The 22287-nt window shown below is 45.2% G+C and overlaps 3 protein-coding genes across 29 annotated transcripts in view; 1 reads left to right on the forward strand and 2 right to left on the reverse strand.

The window, feature by feature from the left end:
* CNOT1 (CCR4-NOT transcription complex subunit 1) overlaps positions 1-12612 on the forward strand; it is a 46522-nt gene extending 33910 nt beyond the window's left edge. For 5 of the 8 annotated variants that reach the window (XM_031658180.1, XM_031658179.1, XM_031658181.1 and 2 more), the window contains 9 exons: positions 909-1072; positions 1229-1346; positions 2930-3031; positions 4596-4769; positions 7085-7234; positions 7868-8048; positions 9731-9863; positions 11979-12113; positions 12272-12611. In XM_031658180.1, the coding sequence (XP_031514040.1) occupies positions 909-1072; positions 1229-1346; positions 2930-3031; positions 4596-4769; positions 7085-7234; positions 7868-8048; positions 9731-9863; positions 11979-12113; positions 12272-12350 (1236 nt within the window). In that variant the 3' untranslated portion in view covers positions 12351-12611. Of the gene's footprint in view, positions 1-908; positions 1073-1228; positions 1347-2929; positions 3032-4595; positions 4770-7084; positions 7235-7867; positions 8049-9730; positions 9864-11978; positions 12114-12271 lie in introns of all 8 variants that reach the window. The other 3 variants (XM_031658184.1, XM_031658183.1, XM_031658178.1) reach the window with 2 other exon arrangements.
* Positions 12613-12778: 166 nt separating this feature from the next.
* On the reverse strand, positions 12779-18492 carry SETD6 (SET domain containing 6, protein lysine methyltransferase). 8 transcript variants are annotated; one of them, XM_003916973.5, is made up of 9 exons: positions 17644-17754; positions 17327-17416; positions 17107-17251; positions 16876-17017; positions 16540-16734; positions 16284-16404; positions 14978-15158; positions 14666-14808; positions 12781-14491 (listed from the first exon to the last, which is right to left on the reverse strand). In XM_003916973.5, exons 1-9 carry the CDS (start codon positions 17668-17670, stop codon positions 14165-14167), a joined length of 1371 nt encoding a protein of 456 aa, XP_003917022.1. In that variant the 5' UTR covers positions 17671-17754; the 3' UTR covers positions 12781-14164. The 8 variants fall into 8 exon arrangements, 4 of the variants coding, with proteins under 4 accessions (XP_003917022.1, XP_017808898.2, XP_009194815.1 ...); XM_017953409.3 differs by having other exon boundaries at positions 17327-18459; XM_009196551.4 differs by having other exon boundaries at positions 17107-17416; positions 17644-17755.
* A 1273-nt stretch (positions 18493-19765) lies between these two features.
* The window catches only part of NDRG4 (NDRG family member 4), a 50885-nt gene continuing 48363 nt past the window's right edge, over positions 19766-22287 (reverse strand). For all 13 annotated transcript variants that reach the window (XM_003916972.3, XM_009196562.2, XM_009196555.4 and 10 more), the window contains one exon: positions 19766-21784. In XM_003916972.3, coding sequence (XP_003917021.1) covers positions 21630-21784 — 155 coding nt within the window. In that variant the 3' untranslated portion in view covers positions 19766-21629. The remainder of the gene's footprint in view (positions 21785-22287) is intronic.

Genomic DNA, 22287 nt, shown 5'->3' on the forward strand with positions numbered 1-22287 from the left:
GGATTACAGGCATGAGCCACCATGCCTGGCCACATCAGTGGTTCTTAACCCTATTGAGGCCAACCCTTCCCCAAAACATTTTGTTAACGCCTCTTTTCTGTCCTGAAATTAAATTCGTAGATAATATGTAAACATATCCGCTCTGTCTTAGAAACAGAATATAGTGCCTTAATAGAAACACAAAAAGAGATCATAATGTATTTCAGTATGTTAATGCTTGGTAGTGACTACAGTATGAATTTGCCCCATACACAGAATCACTGTGAGTGGGTGGCTAGAAGTGCCCCCTGCTGATAGATTGGCAACTCAAGTACGTGAGTGACATTAGCCATTGGCTTATTTACACAGTGGAGTTCTTGGAAATCTGAATATTAAAGCAGTGCAAAAATACGTGTAAAAATGGACTTTGATTTTGGATTTGGGAAATTAGAGATGTGTTCTTCAAGCCCCTCACTGTTCAGTGGGCAAGTCAAGTGGAATGAGATCTCTGCAGCCTAACAGCTTTCCTGGCCCCTGCCTACTAAATGCCAAGATAAGTGTAAATCATTGCCACATGTCAACTTCATGTCAGACCAGACAAATTAGATTGTTATATTGTGTTTAACATGGTGAAATGTAAGGGGGCCTTACTGATTTCTAGAGCTGAAGAAAAACCATTGGGCGTTTGTAGAGAGTATTCAGGTGTGGTCCAAGGATGTTGAAATTCAAAGAAACATACAAAACACTGAAGGTGGAGTCAGACCAATTTATGGCCCCATCGGTTGCCAGCATGTAATTTTGTATTCAAATTGTATATATGCTTTCTTTTAATGTTGGGTTTAAGAATGCAGAGTTTAAAAAGCATGACATCAAAGTGGTGAGTGAATTATCCGAATGATTTACAAGCTCTTAATTTGTGTTTTATATAGGTCCTTGGTATAGTAGTGGGAGTTCTCCTTCAGGATCATGATGTTCGTCAGAGTGAATTTCAGCAGCTTCCCTACCATCGAATTTTTATCATGCTTCTCTTGGAACTCAATGCACCTGAGCATGTGTTGGAAACCATTAATTTCCAGACACTTACAGCTTTCTGGTGAGAATTGCGTTTGAAATTTTGTGTTAAGGTTTGCTGGATTAATGTAGTAAAATTTGGGGAGTAGAACCCTTGAGCATTTTGAGCCTACATTCATGTGCTGTTCACTGTATTTAAGTTGGACTGTGCTTCTGACTAAGGTTTTTCTTCTTTCAGCAATACATTCCACATCTTGAGGCCTACCAAAGCTCCTGGCTTTGTATATGCCTGGCTTGAACTGATTTCTCATCGGATATTTATTGCAAGAATGCTGGCACATACGCCACAGCAGAAGGTGTGGCTGCAGTTTATCTCCTGTAGATGAAGACTATGACTACCTGGGCTTATTTATTAGCATTGCCTATAGATTCTGTTAGTCATTTAGTAGTAATTGTACTTCTTCCAAACTTAGTTGGGAATTCTATTTAGTGTTCACTCAAGTCAAGTACTTGACTGCCTCTGCCTGAAAGCCATTCTTCAGTGATTAGGTGTTGCTGCTTCAAGGTTGTGGGCCCCCTGTGTCAGTCTCTCAAGTTTTTTAAAATTGTTTTTTCCTTTGTTTTAAAATGTTTTGCTTCTTTATACACAGGAATGATTTATTTTACATATTTGTCAGTTAAGGGGTTTTTTGGGGTGGTAGGGGTGTTGTTTTTAAAGTTGAAATCCATGTGTGCCCTCATAAATATCTGAATAAATCTCTGGGTAATAGGGCTCTGGAGCTTGTTGATTTTAGACTCTCACTTTAAATGTGGAAGGCTCTCAAACTAAGGTTGAGGACTACTGGGCTATGTTATTTTGAAGGATTATGATCCAGTTCTATTTAAAAGTTCTTTATCTAATTGGTAATACAACACAGTTAACATGAGAAGTTCTTTTCCTCCCATCTTGGAATTAAATTGGCAAATGAGTACTGCAGAAAGTACCATTTTTTGGCCCCTCAGATCAGAAGAAACGTGACTGCTATGTAACGGAGTGAACTTGACAAAGAAGGTGAAATAGCTCTTAAATGAAGTTGGTTTTGTTTGGTGGAGAAGGGTATTCTAGGAGAAGAAACACAACATATTAAATACAATTATCCAGGAATTAATTGAACATAATTGGTATAGTTGGGGGAGGGTGAGCAGGCCGACTTTGGCTGAAAATAGAGAATTCATGTTGTGGACTCAACAAGGTTATTTGCAAAGAGTTGAGGAGTTGAAAGAGGGAAAGGAAATGGCCGAGACTTAATAAGGAATTAAGAAAACACATTTCTAGTTGTCAGTTTCTGCAGTTGACTGTTTTGTGTTCTATCAGATGTTTCCTCTTCAAATTTTTAAATTTTGCTGCAGGTACACAGGGACCATTATGTCTTGAAATCTCTGGAGCCAGTTTGTTTCAAATATTATTTCCCACTATCTCTGTAATAACTTGGTCCTTTTTAATCTTTTTAATGCCAATCTTTTTTCTTTTCTTTTCTTTTTTTTTGAGACGGAATTTTGCTCTTGTTGTCCAGGCTGGAGTGCAGTGCCGCGACCTCGGCTCACTGCAACCTCTGCCTCCCAGGTTGAAGTAATTCTCATGCCTTAGCCTCTGGAGTAGCTGGGATTACAGGTGACCAGCACCACGCCTGGCTAATTTTTTGTATTTTTAGTAGAGACAGGGTTTCAACATGTTGGCCAGGCTGGTCGCGAACTCCTGACTTCAGGTGATCCAGTGGCACTCAGCCTCCCAGAATGCTGGGATTACAGGCGTGAGCCATTGTGCCTGGCCTTTAATGCTGATCTTTAGTAGAGATACTTCCTCTGTTAAGTTAAGAAGTTAAGTCAGTGTAGCTGCTTGGGCAACTTGTAGTGGCTGAAAAACAGCTGAGTATAATTATGACTCATACATTTCTTTCAGGGGTGGCCTATGTATGCACAGCTACTGATTGATTTATTCAAATATTTAGCGCCTTTCCTTAGAAATGTGGAACTCACCAAACCTATGCAAATCCTCTACAAGGTAATTAACTTGTATTTATTACAAATTAAAATAACTGAGATCTTAAAAATACACTTTAGGAATCTGAGGCCTTATTTTTATTGAGCCTTTAAGGCAAGACATACATTCAGAAAAGTGTAAAAACCAAGTGTACTTGCATAATCAGCACCCAGATTGTACAGTGTTTGTATGTTCAACTTTAGAAGATACTACAGTTTTACAAAGTGTTTGTATCAGTTTACACTTTTAAACAGCACAGAGGAGTTACTCTTTTTCCCACATCTTGCCATATCTGGTATTGTCTGTTTTTCATTTTAGCCATTTTGGCAGTTGTATTGTGAGATCTCATTGTGGATTTAATTTCCTTGGTGATTTATCTCCTTTTTTTTTGGTGAGACAGTCTTACTCCGAAACCCAGGCTGGAGTGCAGTGGCGTGATCTCAGCTTACTGCAACCTCCGCCTCCCAGGTTCAAGTGATTCTTGTTCCTCAGCCTCCCTAGTAGCGGAGACTACAGGCATGTGCCACCACGCCTGGCTAATTTTTTGTATTTTTAGTAGACATGGGGTCTCATCACGTTGGCTACACTCGTCTCAAACTCCTGACCTTAAGTGATCGGTCCGCCTCAGCCTCCTGAAGTGCTGGGATTACAGGCCTGAGCCACTGCACCCAGCCTCCTTGATGATTTCTTAATGAGGTTTTCATGTGTAGATCAGCCGTGGATATCACCTTTTTGTGGTGCTCCTCTTCCAGTCTTGGCTCTTGTTTGTATTTTTATTTATTAAATAATTCTTTATATGTTTTAAATGCAAGCCCTTTGTTACTGTATATTCAGACATCTCCCATTCTCACAGCTTGCCCTTTTACTCCCTTAAAGGGGAGGTGTCTTTTGAGGATCGGAAGCTTTAAAACTTATTGTAGTCAAAATTGCAGATTTTTAAACTTTTATTAAAAGTTGCTTTTTGTGACTTATGTAGGAAATCTTTGCGTGTCTCAGCATGCTAAGGTGTTCTATTTTCCACCTATCTGAATTGTCAGATTTATGAGCATAAAATCATTTAATGTTCTGAAACTATTTTTTATGACTGTAGGATCTGTAATGTGTCACTTCTCACATTAATGATTTTTGTGTTTTCTCTGTCAGTCTTGGTTAGGGTTTATCAATTTATTTTTTCTAATAACTATCTTGGGCTTTGATTTTCTCCCTTTTGGTACTTTAAAAAATTTATTATACGCTTTTACTCTGCTTTGATTTTTGTTAGTTCTTTTTTTTTTTTTTTTTTTTTTTGAAGCTTCTGAAGATGCTTATTACATCATTGTTATCTTTGTTTTTTGTCCAGCCTCCTCTTCTAGCATATTCATTTCAGCCTGTAAACCCCTGATGCCTAGTTTTTCGTCATACGTAAATGGAAATATTTGATAAATCGTCTGTGATAATGTTAATTAAAGCCTAAAACTTTTTAAGAAATGTTACTAAAGTATACTTTATTCTTTTTGGGGGGGGGGAGCTTAACGTTATAATAGGAAAATGTTACTCCATTTTCTTTACTTAGTGTGGAAATATTTTTCTTGTTTTTTAAAAACAGGGCACTTTAAGAGTGCTGCTGGTTCTTTTGCATGATTTCCCAGAGTTCCTTTGTGATTACCATTATGGGTTCTGTGATGTGATCCCACCTAATTGTATCCAGTTAAGAAATTTGATCCTGAGTGCCTTTCCACGAAACATGAGGCTCCCCGACCCATTCACTCCTAATCTAAAGGTAAGGTTCTAACTAGTTAAAGGAAAACTTGTGTCTTAGTATTTCAGTCCTTTCTCTGATAAGTAGACTGTTCCACACTTCCCTACCCACATAACATGCATACTGTTAAGGGTACTCTTTAAAGGAAATAATCATGTTATTAAGCCTGATACAGGGTATGATATTGTTGCTATTGCTGTTGCTGGTGAATGTTGATTCACAGTCTTTTTCTAGTTGCTAGTTTTCATATTAATTTTGATATTAAATTTAGCTCTATTTACAGAACCCCAGCTTAGGTGTTTGGGCAGTCATTTGCTGGGTGTGCCCCCCATGGCAAAGAATTGCAGAACAAACAGACCTTTGTAATCTTTTTCTGTTTTTGAGGCAGTCTTACTCTGTGACCCAGGCTGGAGTGCAGTGGTGCAATCTTGGCTCACTGCAACCTCCCCTTCGCTGGTTCAAGCTATTCTCCCGCCTCAGCCTCCCAAGTAGCTGGGATTACAGGCACGCGCCACCACACCTGGCTAATTTTTGTATGTGTTTAGTAGATATGGGGTTTCGCCTTGTTAGCCAGGTTGGTTTCAAGCTCCTGACCTCAAGTGATCTGCCTGCCTTGGCCTCCTAAAATGCTGGGATTACAGGCGTGAGCCACCACGCCCTGCCATAGTCTCCATATTTCACAGTTTTGTGTATCTGTGTGCTTGTGCGAGTTGTTCCTTGGTCCCTTGCTGTTCTTGGAGGATTGATTCTAGGACCCACTGGGACATCGAATTTTAAGTAAGCTTAAGTCTCGTATGTAAAGTGGCATATAACCTTTGTGTATCCCCTTAAATGACATCTGTATTGCTTATGATACCTAATGTAGTGTAATGCTATTATGGAAATAACTATTTTAAACTATATTAGTAACTTACTAAAATTTGTGTTTTTTAATTGTATTATTTTATTATTTATTTATTTATTTATTTTGAGACGGAGTCTTGCTCTTTTGCCCAGGCTGAAGTGCAGTGGTGCAATCTCGGCTCACTGCAACCTCTGCCTCCTTGGGTCCAGTGATTTTCCTGCCTCAGCCTCCCAAGCAGCTGGTACTATAGGTGCCCGCCACCATGCCTGGCTAATTTTTTTTTTGTATTTTTAGTAGTGACGGGGTTTCACTAGTTGGCTAGGCTGGTCTCAAACTCCTGCCCTCATGATCTGCCTGCCCTGACCTCCCAGAGTGCTGGGATTACAGGCATGAGCCACCACACCCGGCCTTTATTGTTGTATTATTTTTTATTGACCCCATCATCTGCCTCTACCTTCATCCTCCGTATTTTCTATTTGAGGTTAATTGGATATGGAACCTAAGGGTATGGAGAACCCACTGTATTTTTTTAAGTCATTGGAATAAAGGAGAGAGAGGACCACTTAAAATCTCAACACCCTGACATGGCTACTATAGTTTGTTTAAGAGAGGGGGTTCTCGCTGTGTTGCCCAGACTGAAGGGCAGTGACTATTCACAGGTGCGAACATAGTGCACTTCAGCCTCAGGCTCCTGTGCTCAAGCTGTCCTCCTGCCTCAGCCTCCAGAGTAGCTGGGACTAGAGGTGCACACCACTAGAAGAGCCCAGCTATAGTTTAAATGTAGTCTCTACTCTGTCACATGCATTTGTTTGTTTTTGTTTTGAGACAGAGTTTCGCTCGTTGCCCAGGCTGGAGTGCAATGGCGCGATCTCCGGCTCACTGCAACCTCTGCCTCCGGGGTTCAAGCGATTCTCCTGCCTCAGCCTGCCGAGCAGCTGCGATTACAGGCACCACACCCAGCTAATTTTGTATTTTTAGTAGAGATGGGGTTTCTCCATGTTGGTCAGGGTGGTCTCGAACTCTGAACCTCAGGTGATCCACCCGCCTCAGCCTCCCAAAGTGCTGGGATTACAGGCGTAAGCCACCGCGCCTGGCTTCATTTTTTTTTTTTTTTTAAAAGGAATAAGTGTGATGTCTTGCTGGGGCTTCTTTTCAAAGACTCTTGGTGAGTGAGGAATGTTATTCTGGATTATTATTTTGAAATCCAAGTCCAGGAAAAGTCAGTCAGTTGTGCAAATTAGACCTTTGCCCAAAAGGTATCTTGCTTCTGGAAAGGAAAAACATTATGGAGTGAGAAATTTTTATCATTTTGTACCAAGATTCTTCTAAAGAAAGAAAGACTGATTAAAGTAATAAAATGTGGCAGCTGTGCCCTTCAAGGCATTTATAGTGTATCTAGTTTTAGAAAAACAGTCCCATCACTTTTTAGCATAGATGTAATTTACTAATAAAAATGACTCTGCTTGTGATTCTTGCATTTTATCTGTGGCAGGTGGACATGTTGAGTGAAATTAACATTGCTCCCCGGATTCTCACCAATTTCACTGGAGTAATGCCACCTCAGTTCAAAAAGGATTTGGATTCCTATCTTAAAACTCGATCACCAGTCACTTTTCTGTCTGATCTGCGCAGCAACCTACAGGTTAATTGGTTTGGCTTAAAACTTAGCTATGTCTTCCATAGAAAGCACTTTCTATGTATGGTTCTGTGTGTGGTCCATTTGGGAGTTAGTCTTTTATTGTCATTTCCATCAGTTGGGTGAGGTTAACTGGATTTATGTATTTTACTAGTTCATTTCATCAGTGATACTTTGCTACAGCTTTGGACAAGACAGCCCTATAAGAGTAGACCACTGACAGTCATTAGCTGTTGGTACTTCCAGGGTTTTTCTGAATATGTGGATGCTGATTTACATTTCTCTGTAGGGTATTTTGAAAGTTATATATTTACAATCTGTATATGCCATGCAACTACAACTTTCTCTCCAAATCTTTAATTGACACAGTGCATATTTTGATTTTATAAACTTTAGAGTTGTGCCTTGAGTACAGTGATAGAAGCTTTGGCTTTCTGAGGGAAATCACATTTCTCTTACTGATACAACCACCTTTGGAGCATCTGTGTATTTGTTAAATAATCTCAAAAATTCGAGCAAGTGAATCACCGTGAATGTTCAGCCTTTCCATGAAGGTGTAAGAAGGGTTTAGAAATACTGGTGCTAGAATTGGTCCTCTGCAGGAGTAAGCATAAAGAGTTCTGTTTTGCTCATTTTAAGGTATCCAATGAACCTGGGAATCGCTACAACCTCCAGCTCATCAATGCACTGGTGCTCTATGTCGGGACTCAGGCCATTGCACACATCCACAACAAGGGCAGCACGCCTTCAATGAGCACCATCACTCACTCAGCACACATGGATATCTTCCAGAATTTGGCTGTGGACTTGGACACTGAGGGTGAGTGAAGCCTGCCAGTTTTCAGAGTAGAGTTCTCTGTGCTTTTTGCTACAGTCTGATCACAAAAATGTAAAAATGCTTCAAGCCACAATAGTTGAAGGAATGTTCTGTCAGTATATTATTTACAGGTCTGGCTGATTATTTTATCTTTAATTGGACATTATCTGCTCAGTGCAGAAAATACAAAAAAGCATAAAGGAAAGAATTATCCAGAATCATGCAGTATCAGTTTTGGTGTATGTGACTGAAGTTTTTCAGTGTGAAAATAAACTTAAAGTCCCTTTAAACATAGGCTCTTGTTACATTGTTTTGTTAGGCTGCCTTATATAATAGCATTTTTATTGGTGCCTGTTTGGCAGGTATCTTGTTAAATGTTCATGTATAAAGATTAATAAATAGGACTTTCCTGTTCTGCAAAAAGCTCACAGTATAACTCCTGTTGCAGGTTGCAGCTTTTCCGCTTGACCTACATTTCTTTTGGTCCTCTATGTGTATCTTATATAATAGAGACCCCAGTTAGGTGCTAACTAGTTGTGCAGTCCTGTCCAGTTTTTGCATACATATATTTTAGGGGGACACTACTCTTTAACTTTGCTTATTGATTCTTGAGAGATACATTATTGTTGCATATATGCTGCATGCCTGTATGTGGGATGGATTTAAGACAGCTTAAATTCAAGATATAACAAAATTGAATACCATCACGTCCAGAGCTCGGCAATGAAAGGACGGAAGCCTTTAGAGAAACGTGTCACTGTGATAGACTCACAAACACGAGTAATGTCAAGCAGAGGCAGACAACCAAACCAAATTAAGATAATACTTACTCCGATGTAGTTTAGGTTCTCAAAATGTGGGCTGGGTACCCTTAGGGTGTCAAGACCTTTTTAGGAGGGCTGTGAGGTCAAAACCGTTTCTTGTTTTGTTTTGTTTTTAAAGCAATAGAGTCTTGCTGTCTTACCCAGGCTGGAAGACAGTGGCTAAATATCGGCTCACCACAACTTCCGCCTCCTGGGTTCAGGTGATTCTCCTGCCTCAGCCCCGAGGAGCTGGGATTACAGGCACGTGCCATCACGCCCAGCTTATTTTTCTGTATTTTTAGTAGAGATGGGGTTTCACCATGTTGGCCAGGCTGTTCTTGAGCCCCTCATCTCAAGTGATCCACTTGGCTCAGCCTCCCAAAGTGCTGGGATTACAGGCGTGAGCCACCCCGCCCGGCCCAAAACTGTTTTCATCATAAAACAACATTTACATTTTTGGGTCTATTCTGTCATGTGTACAGTTGAATTTCTCAGAGGTTACATGAAATATACTGTGACAAGTTGAACACAGAAGCAGAAATGAAAATCCAGTTGTCTTTTATTAAGCAAGACTTAGAGATCTGCAAAATGTAGAAAAACGTAGTGATGAGTGTCACCAGAAAATAGTTCATGTTACTTATATTAGCATATAGTGGGTCTGTTTTTAAAAATGAATATTTAAAAAAACCTAATTTCTAATGTGGAAAATACTGAAATAAAACTCACAGAAATGAGAACTCTTTGGGGTCCCGAGAACCACTGCTTTAAACCAAAGATTAATTTGAAAGCCTCTGTCAGAAACCCAAACTCTAGCCAGTTAGAACTGTTTTCCCATGTTGGCCTTTCAGACTAAGTCCTAAGTCGAGGTTTCTTAATTTCTAGGTCGCTATCTCTTTTTGAATGCAATTGCAAATCAGCTCCGGTACCCAAATAGCCACACTCACTACTTCAGTTGCACCATGCTGTACCTTTTTGCAGAGGCCAATACGGAAGCCATCCAAGAACAGATCACAAGGTAAGAAAGCAGCTTATTTTTTAAATGCTTCAAAAGGGTTTTCTTCCTTTCATCTTAAATTCTTTTTTTTTTTTTTTTTTTTAATTCTCTATGCTTTCAGTGTTCAGTGAAAATCTATTGTTTGGTTGGTTTGGGTGTTTTTTTTTTTTTTTTTGGGAGATGGAGTGTTGCTCTGTCACTGAGTCTGGAATGCAATGGTGCGATCTTGGCTCAATGCAACCTCCACCTCCCAGGTTCAACCTTTCTCGTGCCGTAGCCTCTCAAGTAGCTGGGATTCCAGGCACCCGCCACCATGCCCAGCTAATTTTTGTATTTTAGTAGAGACGGGGTTTCACCATGTTGGCCAGGCTGGTCTTGAACTTCTGACCTCAAGTGATCCGCCCACCTCAGCCTCCCAAAATGCTGGCATTACAGGTGTGAGCCACTGCACCTGGCCTTCAGTGAAAATCTTTTACATGTCCAATAATGTGTTAAGTGTGGGATACAATTGTGAGCAAAATGGGGATGGTTGCTGCCCTCCTAATACTCATTCTGATGAACATGTATCACAAGTAGAGAATTATAAATCGTAATCATGGCTTAAATGAAAAGTAGTTTACATCACAAGGCATATTTTGATTAAAGGTCAGGAGTTTCTCTGAGTTGGTGGTGATAACCAGTCCTAAATCATGCATGCCTATGGAAGACTGTGTTAAGGACCTTGGACTTTTCCTCATTACCTCTGGGTTGAAAGCGGTAGCAATAACAGGAAATAACAATAGTTAGGAATCTGTTGCCGGATTGCCTAGACTATATATAGCATTAGAGAGATTGTGATATATATATACACACACACACACACACACAAACACTTTAAAAATTGGGCTACACTCTTAAAACTTGCTCATTTGCCTAATAATACCTATGATGCTAAATATGGTATTCCTTTGTGTACTAAAATTTAATCTTATTGGATGCTTAGATGATGATGATCCATTTTGTTTATATAAAGCTGCAGTAAGTCTCCTTGGGCTTGTAATCTTTGTTTTGCTTCATGTACAGTTGGTATGTGAAAGGATATAAAAGCCAATACTGGCATTCAGAAAAATTTTACCAATTTACACGTGCACTAGCAATGTTAGAATTCTTTTGAGACAGTCTCACTTTGTCGCCCAGGCTGGAGTGCAGTGCCTCAATGTCGGCTCTCTACAACCTCTTCCTCCTGGGTTCAAGCAGTTCTCTGCCTCAGCCTCCTGAGTAGCTGGGATTATAGGCACCTGCCACCACGCCTGGTTAATTTGTTGCATTTTTAGTAGAGACGGGGTTTCACCATCTTGGCCAGGCTGGTCTTGAATTCCTGACCTTGTGATCCACCCGTCTCAGCCTCCCAGAGTACTGGGATTACAGGCGTGAGCCACCGCGTCCAGCCTGCAGTGTTAGAATTCTTATTTTCTATTTCCTTACTTTTCATTGAGAGTGAGCTTGCTTGCTTATTTATTTGAGACAGAGTCTCTGTCACCTAGGCTGGAGTATAGTGGCATGATCTCGGCCCACCACAACTTCCCACCTACCAGGTTCAAGTGATTCTCCTGCCTCAGCCTCCGACTGCTGCGATTACAGGCATGTGCCACCATGCCTAATTTTTGTATTTGTAGCAGAGACATGGTTTCACTATGTTGGCCAGGTTGGTCTTGAACTCCTGACCTCAGGTGATCCACCTGCCTCAGCCTCCCAAAGTGCTGGGATTACAGGCATGAGCCACTATGCCTGGCCTGGGAGCTTATTCTGGAAATTACTACTTTTTGTACTAACTTTGTGTGCCATGTACTCTGGGCTTTATGTGGCTTCCTCTCCCCCATCACCCCTTATTCTGAACAGTTCTGAGGTAGATACCATTATCTGCACTTGACATTAATACTTAGTCTTCTAGGGCTAAGAGCAAGGTTCAAACCCAGGTATTCCATCCCATGCCATTTGGAGTATATTGATTAATCCATCTGTCTTTACTACTAAAGGTGAAAACTTTTGCCTGTGGTTTAGTAATCAGGGAGAAGTTAGAAAAAAAGGGTAATGGAAGAATCATCATGAATTTGTATGCTTCTCTGCATTAACTAGCTCTTTTCTCCCCTTTCCCAGAGTTCTCTTGGAACGGTTGATTGTAAATAGGCCACATCCTTGGGGTCTTCTTATTACCTTCATTGAGCTGATTAAAAACCCAGCGTTTAAGTTCTGGAACCATGAATTTGTACACTGTGCCCCAGAAATCGAAAAGTGAGTTCAAAGTAATTTTTAATTGTCTAGGAATGAGACTGGAGACTGAAAACCTTATTTGTCTCTAGGTTGGGTCAGTGATTAGTAGTTGAATGAGATGCAGGGTATTGTTAGGCCTACTCTTTAATCAGAGATTTGTAACTGTCTTCATCCTTCAGGTTATTCCAGTCGGTCGCACAGTGCTGCATGGGACAGAAGCAGGCCCAGCAAGTAATGGAAGGGACAGGTGCCAGTTAGATGAAACTGCATCTCCGTTGTACGTGTGTCAGCCTAGAGGTCTCACTGCACCGAGTTCACAACCTGAAGAATCCTTTCAGCTCTTCCTGACTTTCCCAGCCCTTTGGTTTGCGGGTATCTGCCCCAACTACTGTTGGGATCAGCCTCCTGTCTTATGTGGGCACGTTCCAAAGTTTAAATGCATTTTTTTGACTCTTGGCCAAAATTTAGAAGATGCTGTGAATATCATTTTGAACTTGTGTAAATACATGAAAGAGAAAACCTTTGTCTGGAACTTCTTGGCTTTGTGCAAGCTGTGTCCAAGGCAAGTACATAAACTGGTACCTTGTAATAAAGAGGCAGCTGATGCCATGCACTTGTCTGAGGGCATAGCTCCATGTCCTCTGACATTCCTGGTGTCCCAAAGAATAGCAAAAAGCCAGTTTGAATATTATGTAACTTATTTTTTTAATGTGGACAGGGGACCTTAAAAATCACTAAGTTATTAAAAATGTGGATGTGCTAGAATTTGATACGTCTGGGAACATGGGAAGGGCTCACAATTGGAATCCCATGAATTTCTGTTTTTCTCTACCCAAACCCATTCCAAAGCTCACTGCATTTGTACCATCTTACTTATTTTGGGGATTACACACCTCAGCTGCGTGAGATGGGGGTCAGCTCTTTATATAAAGGGAAACTAGACCAGGCCTAAAGCCTACCCCCTACATCCCTCTTCTGAAACTTAAAAACAGTGGGAATATAGGAAAGGGAACCAAATCTCATTAATTGTTCTCCCCATTACCCCAATGAATGGCCATACAGGCTAAGCTGAATAATGACAAAGTTGAAAGGACCAATACAGCCCCTTTTATAAGGGTTTTGAATGTTTTGCAAATGTATTGGTCCCTGTGCTGTATTTTGTAGCCTTTTCCCGGGCTTCAGCTCCCCTACTTCTTGTATGTGTATGCATACTGTAGCTAACCATTAAAGTCATGACACACACGAGTCCACTGTGCCTTTCTCAGTAGCAGCAGCCAGTGCTGGTAGTGAGGAGGAAAAGTGGACAGTCCAGCCTTGCAAACCTTGGGGCCATGGGGGACCATCAACTACTTGCTGAATGATAGGTCATTCCCACTAAGCTGGCATGTTTAAGGAAACTATTTTTCTTCCTATTTCAACACTGGAAAATCGCTGGAGCAGGTTTCTCTGGTTAAACAGAATTTAAAATGCCTAGTTTTAATACCCCCCAGGTATTTTGGTATTTTTTCTTTTTAAAGAAAATGAGTAGATGTGTATTTTAAAACTTAACCCACTTAAAATTTGCCTTACCTTTCATGACTGTCAAGTTTTACAGCCAGAGAGGACAAAATAGTTCAAAATTAAATAATTGAAGTCCTCCATGAGTGATGTCTTAGGGTTTATTCCCTGAGGGGTGGTTTGTGCCATCTAGAGTGAACTTCGGGTAACTGATCATTGAGTGCCAGTTACACAGCTTATTAAATCCAGTCTTTTAAATAAAGGTTAAGTGATTTCCTCAAACTAGACTTAGATTTAAACCAGGGTCTACCTCCAAAGTCTATTATGAAATGCTGAAACACAACAAGAAGACCTATTACTACCATATTTCCACTGGCTTTGGTTAAAACAGAATAAAATAGCTGTAACATGCTTTAACAATTAGCAGTGATTCCCAAGTCTGCTGTTCTCAATCCTAAAACACATCACCCTTACCTCAGTTTATCCTAGCACACCACGTTTGCTACTTCCAAATTTTCCCTTTTTCAAACATCAATGAGTACTAGCTTAGAATAAAAGTTCTTATTGCTGTTCCTTCAGGGAACAGGGAAACTGCCAACTTGTGTCAGTTCCAACAACTGATGTAAGATCATCTTCTGACCATAGCGAACCTGTAAGGCTTGCTGTTCCCTCCAGCTGAGTTGGGCATAGACTTCCTTATTACTGAGTAAATCTTGGTCAGTTTTTAAGTCTGTGGCATAGGTCTGTAAGGTCAATAGAACACTGTTTCGTAGCAGCTGTCTCCACGATGCTTTGAGCTTGGGAATATTTGTGATCGTCAGGCTGCCCTCTTCCCTTTTATTATCTCCCCCTCCATCCTGGTCTTTAAGCTCTCTGAACTCCTCAGCAGGCATGCACAGTACCTAGAAACAACCACAGAGCCCTTTAATTAGGATGTACTACTTTTGTACTTCCAAAATGATTCAGGAGATTAAACCCATCTTAGCATTTATTAAAAACCCCACATTTCATCTTCTAGCTGTTTTGCTTTAAATACTTAGATTATCAGCATTAAATGGCCATTTTCAGCCCTTTACCTTTAGTGTGGTGATCAGCTCCTCTTCAGTTAGCACCTCCTCCCTCCCTATCACAAAGGCGCCTTCTTCCCCTACCATCTCCAGTTTGCATAGGAAATCCCAGCGCTCATACGCTAGGAGCCTTTCAGCTTCAGTTTTTGTTCCTGTAGATGAAATAGCAATGTGAAAGGCTCAGTACACCCAATGGCTCATTTTCTCTTTAGTCTGCCACCCAGTCTACAAAGTCAACTGCTATTTAGCAAAGCTGTTTAACCTGAGGTGTGGGTACAGACACACCATCAGTGTCAAATATTGAGTTAACAATACACTCACCCTGTAATGCTGCCTCACGAACTGTCACCATCTGAATGTCAGCTGTGTCATCCGTGTTGTCAGGATATGGTTCAACAAAACCGTACATATGAATCAGTTGCCAGTTAGCCATTTGCCCATAAGTGTTGAAAATCTCATGGCCTTTAGGAATGGGCTGAGTGGCTACCATCCGAAGACAATTCTGAGGTGAAAGGGAGAAGCTGGGGCCATGCCTTTCACGGGCCAGCCCCATGAAGATTACTTCCACTTAAGAGCCTTTAGCAGGTGTAGTTCAGCCATGGGACTGATGCTGTTAGCTACCAAAGTTCTACCTTTAGTTCCTGTTAGACCCTGAACTGTGAAACAAAAAAGGGTTAGGCTAACTTTCAAAGGCCAGCTTCATGTTTAAGTGGGTGGATTTCTGCACAGTCCTCTTCAGCACTTAAAAAGTTGCTAGCTTTAAAAATGAAATTTTTGGCCGGGTGCGGTGGCTCACACCTGTAATCCCAGCACTTTTGGAGGCCAAGGTGGGTGGATCACCTGAGGCCAGGAGTTCCAAGACCAGCCTGGCCAACATGGCGAAACGCTGTCACTACTAAAAAATACAAAAATTAGCCGGGCATGGTGGCGGGAGCCTGTAATCCCAGCTACTTGGGAGGTTGAAGCAGGGAGAATTGCTTGAACCCGGGAGGCGGAAGTTGTAGTGAGCTGAGATCACGCCACTGCACTCCAGCCTGGGTGACACAGCAAGACTCCTCGGCGCAGGGTGGGGTGGGGGAATGAAACTTTCGCATATCAAAGTGGGAAAGGAAAATGGAGGCAAGGATTAAGAAATAACCATACTTAACTAATTTTCGATCCTATAAATGTGTCATCTTTTCAGGCAACTTTCCGTATAGAACAGAGCTGGTAAAAACACAGCTTTATACCAGTTCTAGGATCATCTTAGACCTCTGGCCTGTGAATGTCCTCATCCCTACAAAACACGGAGACTATCACTGTTCCAGACTGCTATCCACAGAGCCACACACAGTCTGGGCTCACTGATGTGATCAGCCAGCAGGGAATGAAACATGGCTATGCAGACCACCCAATCTCTAGCACTAAATAAATGATGGTAGTATAGTTTATCAGAGGGTTAACCCCAACTTACTTTGAGGACTTTAAAATGTTTTGCATTCAAATGATTCTACAGTAATAAGCACACTAAAAGTACATACAGGAGGAGCTGATTTCACCTACTCATTTTGTAGCATTAGTAAGAGAATGGAGCCTAAGACACAATGGCTTGAATCATGCTTAGGGCACCAATAAGAACTCCACTCACCGCAGAATATTCTAAATTGGCATTGTGATTGGCTAAGTGGTTTAGTATGTCTGCAGCAGGCACCATCACTGGGGAGTTGGGCTCCTTTTCATCCTCCTCCTCTTCCAGTGGTTCCTGAAAGCTGCCATTGACAGAACCTGGCTAAGGTCCTGTCTTGGGTGAGGGATTGGGGGTGGATTTCATTGTTCTTCCCCTTTTGTCCCTCTCTACAGTTCTAAACAAAAGGGTTCCGTCCTCAGAGGCCCCACCCACTGACCTATAGGCCATCACAAGGGCCACGAGCTGATGGTAGAGTTCTAGGGAGCGAACCCTGAGGCTGAAGAGATCGGGGTGGGCTTCCATGAAGGGCAGCACGATGGAGTGGTACTCGCTGCGGATGTTGGCCAAATCCTTCTCCACGGCCTCAGGTACGCCTGTGCCCTGCAGCAGGCACCGGCGCTCCTCCTCTGGCCTGCAGGGACACCCACACCCAGGTTCCCTTCATCCCTTCACACACTTTACTGGGCAGGACTGGTGCAGGGGCGGGTGGCGGGGAAACTTCCTGCAGCAGGCTACGGTGCAGGCGTTCCCCAACCCCTCCCAAAGTTCTCACCAGAACATCGGGTGCTCCAAGCGGCCCAGCTCGGGCCAGAGCGCAAAGTACGGCCTCCAGCGTGAGGCCGGGGCCTGCAGCTCGTGGAGGAGCGCCAGCAGCAATGGCACCCAGCCCGACTGGCTCTGCAGCGCGCCTCGCTCTGAGGGAGACACAGGTGTGAGCGCCCCGGCGCGGCTTCGCGGGCCCGCCCCGCCCAGCCCCAGAGCCCTAGCCCGCCGCCGTGCCCACCTCGCTCCAGCAGGCCGCCAATGGAGCAGGTGTGCTGCGACAGGAGCGCGGCCCGCGGTACCACGAACAGCAGCTCTCCGGCCTGCACGCTCTCCCGAGCCACCATGCCGTAGCCGGCCACCGTGCCCTGCCGGCTGACCGCCACCTGAGCCGGAGGAGGGCTGGTCAGGGCAGCCCGCGCCCCGCCGCGGGTCCTCCGCCCGCCGGCTCGCTCGCTCACCTTGGGACTCAGCTCCAGCCCCACCCGCCGGCACCAGTTCAGGAAGCCGGCCACAGGATCCGGGTCGCCGCCGTCCACAGGCCCCGCCACCTGAGATAAGTGCGCGCAGTGACCAGGCCCGGCCCCAGAGAGCCCGCTGGGAACGGCAGGAGACCGCGACGCGCGCGCGCAGAACGGGCTTTGGGTGGAGGTGGGGACGAGTGGAGAGGGGCGCGGGACCCGCGGGAGGGAGCGGAGGGGGCGCAGGCGCATGGCCCTGCGGGCGGAGGAGGGGTGAGGCGCGAAGGAGAAGGCTGGACCCCGCACCCGCCACTCACCCGTGGGCGCTTCGTCTGGGTCGCCATGGTCTGAAAGCGCGCCGCCCGGTGGGCCCGTGGAGCGCGCGGCCACTTCCGGCGTCTCTGGCCCCGCCCCGGCGCCGGAACCACGTGGTGCCTGTTTTGGGGTCCACGCTGCAGACCGGCCGGTGTTAGCGCCGGCTGGAATCGTTCCTACTGAAAACATCTTGAGTCCAGGATCTCCAATTGCACTCGCGCGGTCAGAGTGCAGAAGGAGCGTCCCGTGCCGCTTGGAGCCTGGTTCTGAGCCAGGTACAACCCTGGCCTTTGGTTTGTCCCCGAGGGCTGAGGCTTCTTGCGGTCTGGGTGTAGGAACAAAATACGGTTTCTGGATCGGAAGCCGAGGGTCTGGCGGCCGGCCGGTGGTGAGCGACGCATCTGGGCGGCCAGCGACCTCCTGATCTCGACTCCTTGTTACCGATGGCCATGGAATCGTTTTACTGGTGGTATGCGTTCAGAGCAGTTTTCGTGTGTGTTTCGGAATAGCGTGGCCTAGAGGGCTCCTGGATCTAGAATAGATCCTCTCTACCCTTATTTGCCAGTACATCCTCGTTTTTTAATCTACTGCATAGCACGTGGTGGGTTTTATTAGCTGACATAGTAAGGACTCAATATCTACCTATTGGGTAAATAAATGAATAAAACAAATGGTGGTTAAACCTGGGGAAGTAGCATGATGTTAAATTTAAGAAAACGAGGCTGTGAATAAATAAACGAGGTTACAGGAATGGGTTTTGAAACCAAGCAACGCCGGAGCTCAACACTCAGTGTTTTTTTTTTTTTTTCTCTTTTTTGGGGAGGTGGGGAGACGGAGTCTCGATCTGTCGCCCAGGCTGGAGTGCGTGGTGCAGTCTCGGCTCACTGCAACCTCCACCTCCCGGGTTCAAGCAATTCTGCCTTAGCCTCCCGAGTAGCTGGGACTACAGGCGTAGGCTGCCACGCCCAGCTCATTTTTTGTATTTATTTTTAGTAGGGTCGGGGTTTCACCGCGTTGCTCAGGCTGGTCTCGAACTCCTGAGCTCAGGCAATCCGCCCGCCTCGGCTTCCCAAAGTGCTAGGATTACAGGCGTGAGCCATCGCGCCCGGCCTGGTCTATTATTAAGGCAGATCCTTTTTCCTGAAGCTTAGTCTCCTCACCTGCGAAACTAAGATAATACCTACCCTGTAGGATTAATGTAAGGACTGGTATGTTGACTAAAGAAAAAATATTAAGCTTTTAAATAATTAAAATTAGTTTTATTTAGAAGCCTTACTGAGGACTATAGACTGAGGCCTGTAGCCCAGGAGTAATCTTGTGAGGCTGCTGTAACAGGGTATTTTAGTTTAGGTTATATGTAGTTGAAGATTTAGTATGTGTAAAATCATATCAAAGTTTAGGGATAAGTATATCTGGTTATAGATTGCAGAAGTATAATCATTAACCCTGTCAGACATGATCGTATGTTTAGGAGAAGGCAAAGAACAGGTCATTTATCTTTGAAGGAATGTAGTGACTCAGGCAAGAGATTTGGAGGGCAGGGGTGTTTTGTTTTGTTTTTAAGGCATTTTCTGGAGAGCTGTATTTTGTTTTTTATTTTGAGACAGAGTCTCACTCTGTCACCCAGGCTGGAGTGCAGTGGCATGATCTCCGCTCACTACCACCTCTGCCTCCCGTGTTCAAGAGCTTCTTCTGCTTCAGCCTCCTGAGTAGCTGGGATTACAGGCACGTGCCACCACACCCGGCTAATTTTTGTATTTTTAGTAGAGACAGGGTTTCACCATGTTGCCCAGGCTGGTCTTTAACTGCTGGCCTCAAGTGATCTGCCCGCCTCAGCCTCCCAAAGTGCTGGGATTACAGGCTTGAGCAACCGCGCCTGGCTGAGGAGAATTGTATTTTGTCACAGAGTCAGGGGTTTAAGCAGAAATTAGCACATAAGGCTTTTAATGTTTGTCACACTCTCCTCTCACTGGTAAAATAATGTGACATGTACTGGAAATAGAAAGATGGGTGGAGACCATCCTCTCCTAGCACCCTCACCCCAAACCAAGCAGCACCAGCAGCCCCTGCCCAAACATTCTGTCACTCCAAAAGCTTCCCACGATGGGCATGGCATCACCACACTGGAATTCTTAGGTTCTTTATTAGTTTTTCAGCACAGTTAACTCTTTCTACGTTGACTAGAGTTTTGTTTTACATTTTGTCATCTCATGACAGCAGCCACCAGAATACACAGAATTAGGCTCTTTGTGCGGAGAAGAAAATAATAAACATTAAAAGTTCACCTTGACCAAAGAGACAGCCTCCGGAGGACCACCACACATGGGAGGACCCAATGTACACACACACACACACACATATCTATATATATAATGTATAGATATTTATAGATATTTCATCTGGAAACACAGCAAAAAACAAAAAAAAATTCCAGGATTTGCAGTGCTATCTACAGTAAGAGGGATGAATTCTACCAGCTTTCAACCAGTCACATTCAGTATTCAGAAGCAGCACATGAGGGGGTAGAACTCGGGACAAACTAACACATCACCAGGCTAGTCATGGCTTAAGATTACAGAAGGGGGGTGATGTGTATAGAGGAAATACGCATATAGGTGTCCTCTCAGCCTCAGAACACCCGCCACAACCCTCCCCCTCCACAGCCCTTCATGTTTTCATTGCTCTCTCCCCTCTCTGTTTTGAGGTTTGTGACCATTGATTGAGGGTCTGAGACAAATGGCTCTGGTTTCTGGGCCGCAAGATGCTATAGGGTAAGGTGGGTGGATGGAAAGCATACAACACAGTCCTGGGCTTCAGGGGACAGCAGGGGGCTGGGGTGTGGGGGAAGCCTTTCTCCTCTACCTGGCTCTTGTTCGTGTCCAGAATCATCAGCCCCCAGTAAGCCCCAGCCCAGGGGGCTATGGGGTATGGGACTGTAGAAGTCTCGCTGCCTTGGGCCAGTTGACTGAATAAACTCTCTCTTCCTTAGTGATGCTTCCAGGACACGCTGGCACAGCCTGGCCAGAGCTCTGCCTGAAACACCACACTGCTACTGATGGCATTGCCCTCTGGGGAACCTGGGGGCAAAAAAGGGGTCTCCAGGAACTCAGCTACCCCTGCCTCTGGCCACCTGCGGGCTCCCAAAGGCAGTCACCACGATGTTCTCAGGGCACACACGCCACACATGGGCTCTCTCTTCCTTCTCCCTCACCCCCAGTCAGGTCACTGTGGGGACAGACGACCAGGCAACTTCTGCCTCGGGGAGGCCTTGGCTCAGAAATGGGAGAGGGCCAGGAGGTGGCAGAGTGTGGGCTGGAAGGGACGGTCTGTGGGGTTCCTGCCCTCACGGTTCTCCATGTTCTGTCTTCCTTGGGCAGAGAAACCCCGACGACCCTGCCTGCCTGGCCCTACAGCACCAGCTGGGCCCAGAGAGCACCAGGAAAGTGGCTGCCTGGTCCGAGCGCCCCCTTGTGGCTATTGTCCAGATGATTGTCACATGTGCTATGAGACAGAAACGGGTGTGCTTGGTGGAGAGTGGGGGAAGGGGTCTCCCAGGGCTCCCACTCCAGTGTCTGAGCTGGCCCTGCACCCCTGTGGGCCCAGTAACCACCCTCTCGAAGCCTCTCCCATCTGCAAACATGCCTGCCCAAGGGCTCACCCAGGAATGGCCTGGATCCTTAGAGAATCTCCCTCCCTATGGCCCTGCCCTCCTGTGCCTGGGCCGCAGGGAGTGAGATGAGAGGGGTCAAGTCGGCCAAGTTACCACGGAGAGTGAGATGGGGTGGGGAGGAGTGAGCCCCTCAAAACACCTGGAGACTGTTCCGCTGAAGTATCTAAGATAGATCCCCTCATTTTTTTCAAACAGAACCCCATTTCCTCCCCTTTGCCCTCACAAAAATAAACTAAAGGGAACATGAGCCGGCGCAAGGATGGTGGTGGGGCCTCGACGTGAGCGGACAGGTGGGCGTCGTCAGCGGGATCGAGGGCTTCAACAGGACACCTCCATGGTGTGGTTGACCTGGCCCAGCCCCTCGCTGCTCTCCGAGTGGGTGCAGGCCTGTGGGCGGCTGCCATCCACCGAGCTGGCACTGGTGAGGGATGCAGTGCGGGAGCGTGCCAGGCGGGTCATGCTGGCTGAGGGCACTGTGGACAGAGACAGGGTGGGCCTGAGGACTGGCGGGCAGGGCCAGGCGCCTCTGGTGGGAAAAGTAGGCTGCAAGCAAAGCGGCTAGCGAACCGTTCCTCGAAGGCACAAAGGGCCCCTCCCGAGCCAGGAAGCTGGCGACAGCTGTCGGGCCAGGGGCATGCAGGGCCAGCGACAGTGAGTGGGCCTAGGGGGCTGTGGCCAGCAGGGCCCTCTCAAGCAGCTGACCAGGCAGCCCTGAGCAGCTGGTGCAGGGAGGTGCTGGGTTTCCAGCCATGCCTCCCTCGAGGATGCCGGTGGAGAAGTAGGACTGCTTCTGTAAAGGAGGACACGGAGCGGTGGTCACCCTCAATTCAGACTCTGCCCGTGTTCGGAGTTTCACAAGCAAGACTTGCGGGCAGCAAACTCTACTCTCCTGAACGCTCCTGGCCACCTCTGGCTCAGGCAGGGCCAGACCTGGGCTCTACCTCTAAGGAAGGTCTGTTTCCAATCCCCAGAGCTC

Source organism: Papio anubis, chromosome 18, assembly GCF_008728515.1.
Source record: "Papio anubis isolate 15944 chromosome 18, Panubis1.0, whole genome shotgun sequence".
In the NCBI taxonomy this organism is placed as follows: domain Eukaryota; kingdom Metazoa; phylum Chordata; class Mammalia; order Primates; family Cercopithecidae; genus Papio; species Papio anubis.

Excerpts from the sequence above, each read along its gene's own strand:
- SETD6 (XM_031658186.1), bottom strand. The coding sequence starts at position 17,830 with ATGTTTTCAGTAGGAACGATTCCAGCCGGCGCTAACACCGGCCGGTCT. Across the intron at positions 17,018-17,106 it reads TGGCGGCCTGCTGGAGCGAG|AGCGAGGCGCGCTGCAGAGC; the intron begins GTGGGCACGGCG and ends TGTCTCCCTCAG. Across the intron at positions 14,809-14,977 it reads TCGTGAGGCAGCATTACAGG|GAACAAAAACTGAAGCTGAA; the intron begins GTGAGTGTATTG and ends TTTCATCTACAG.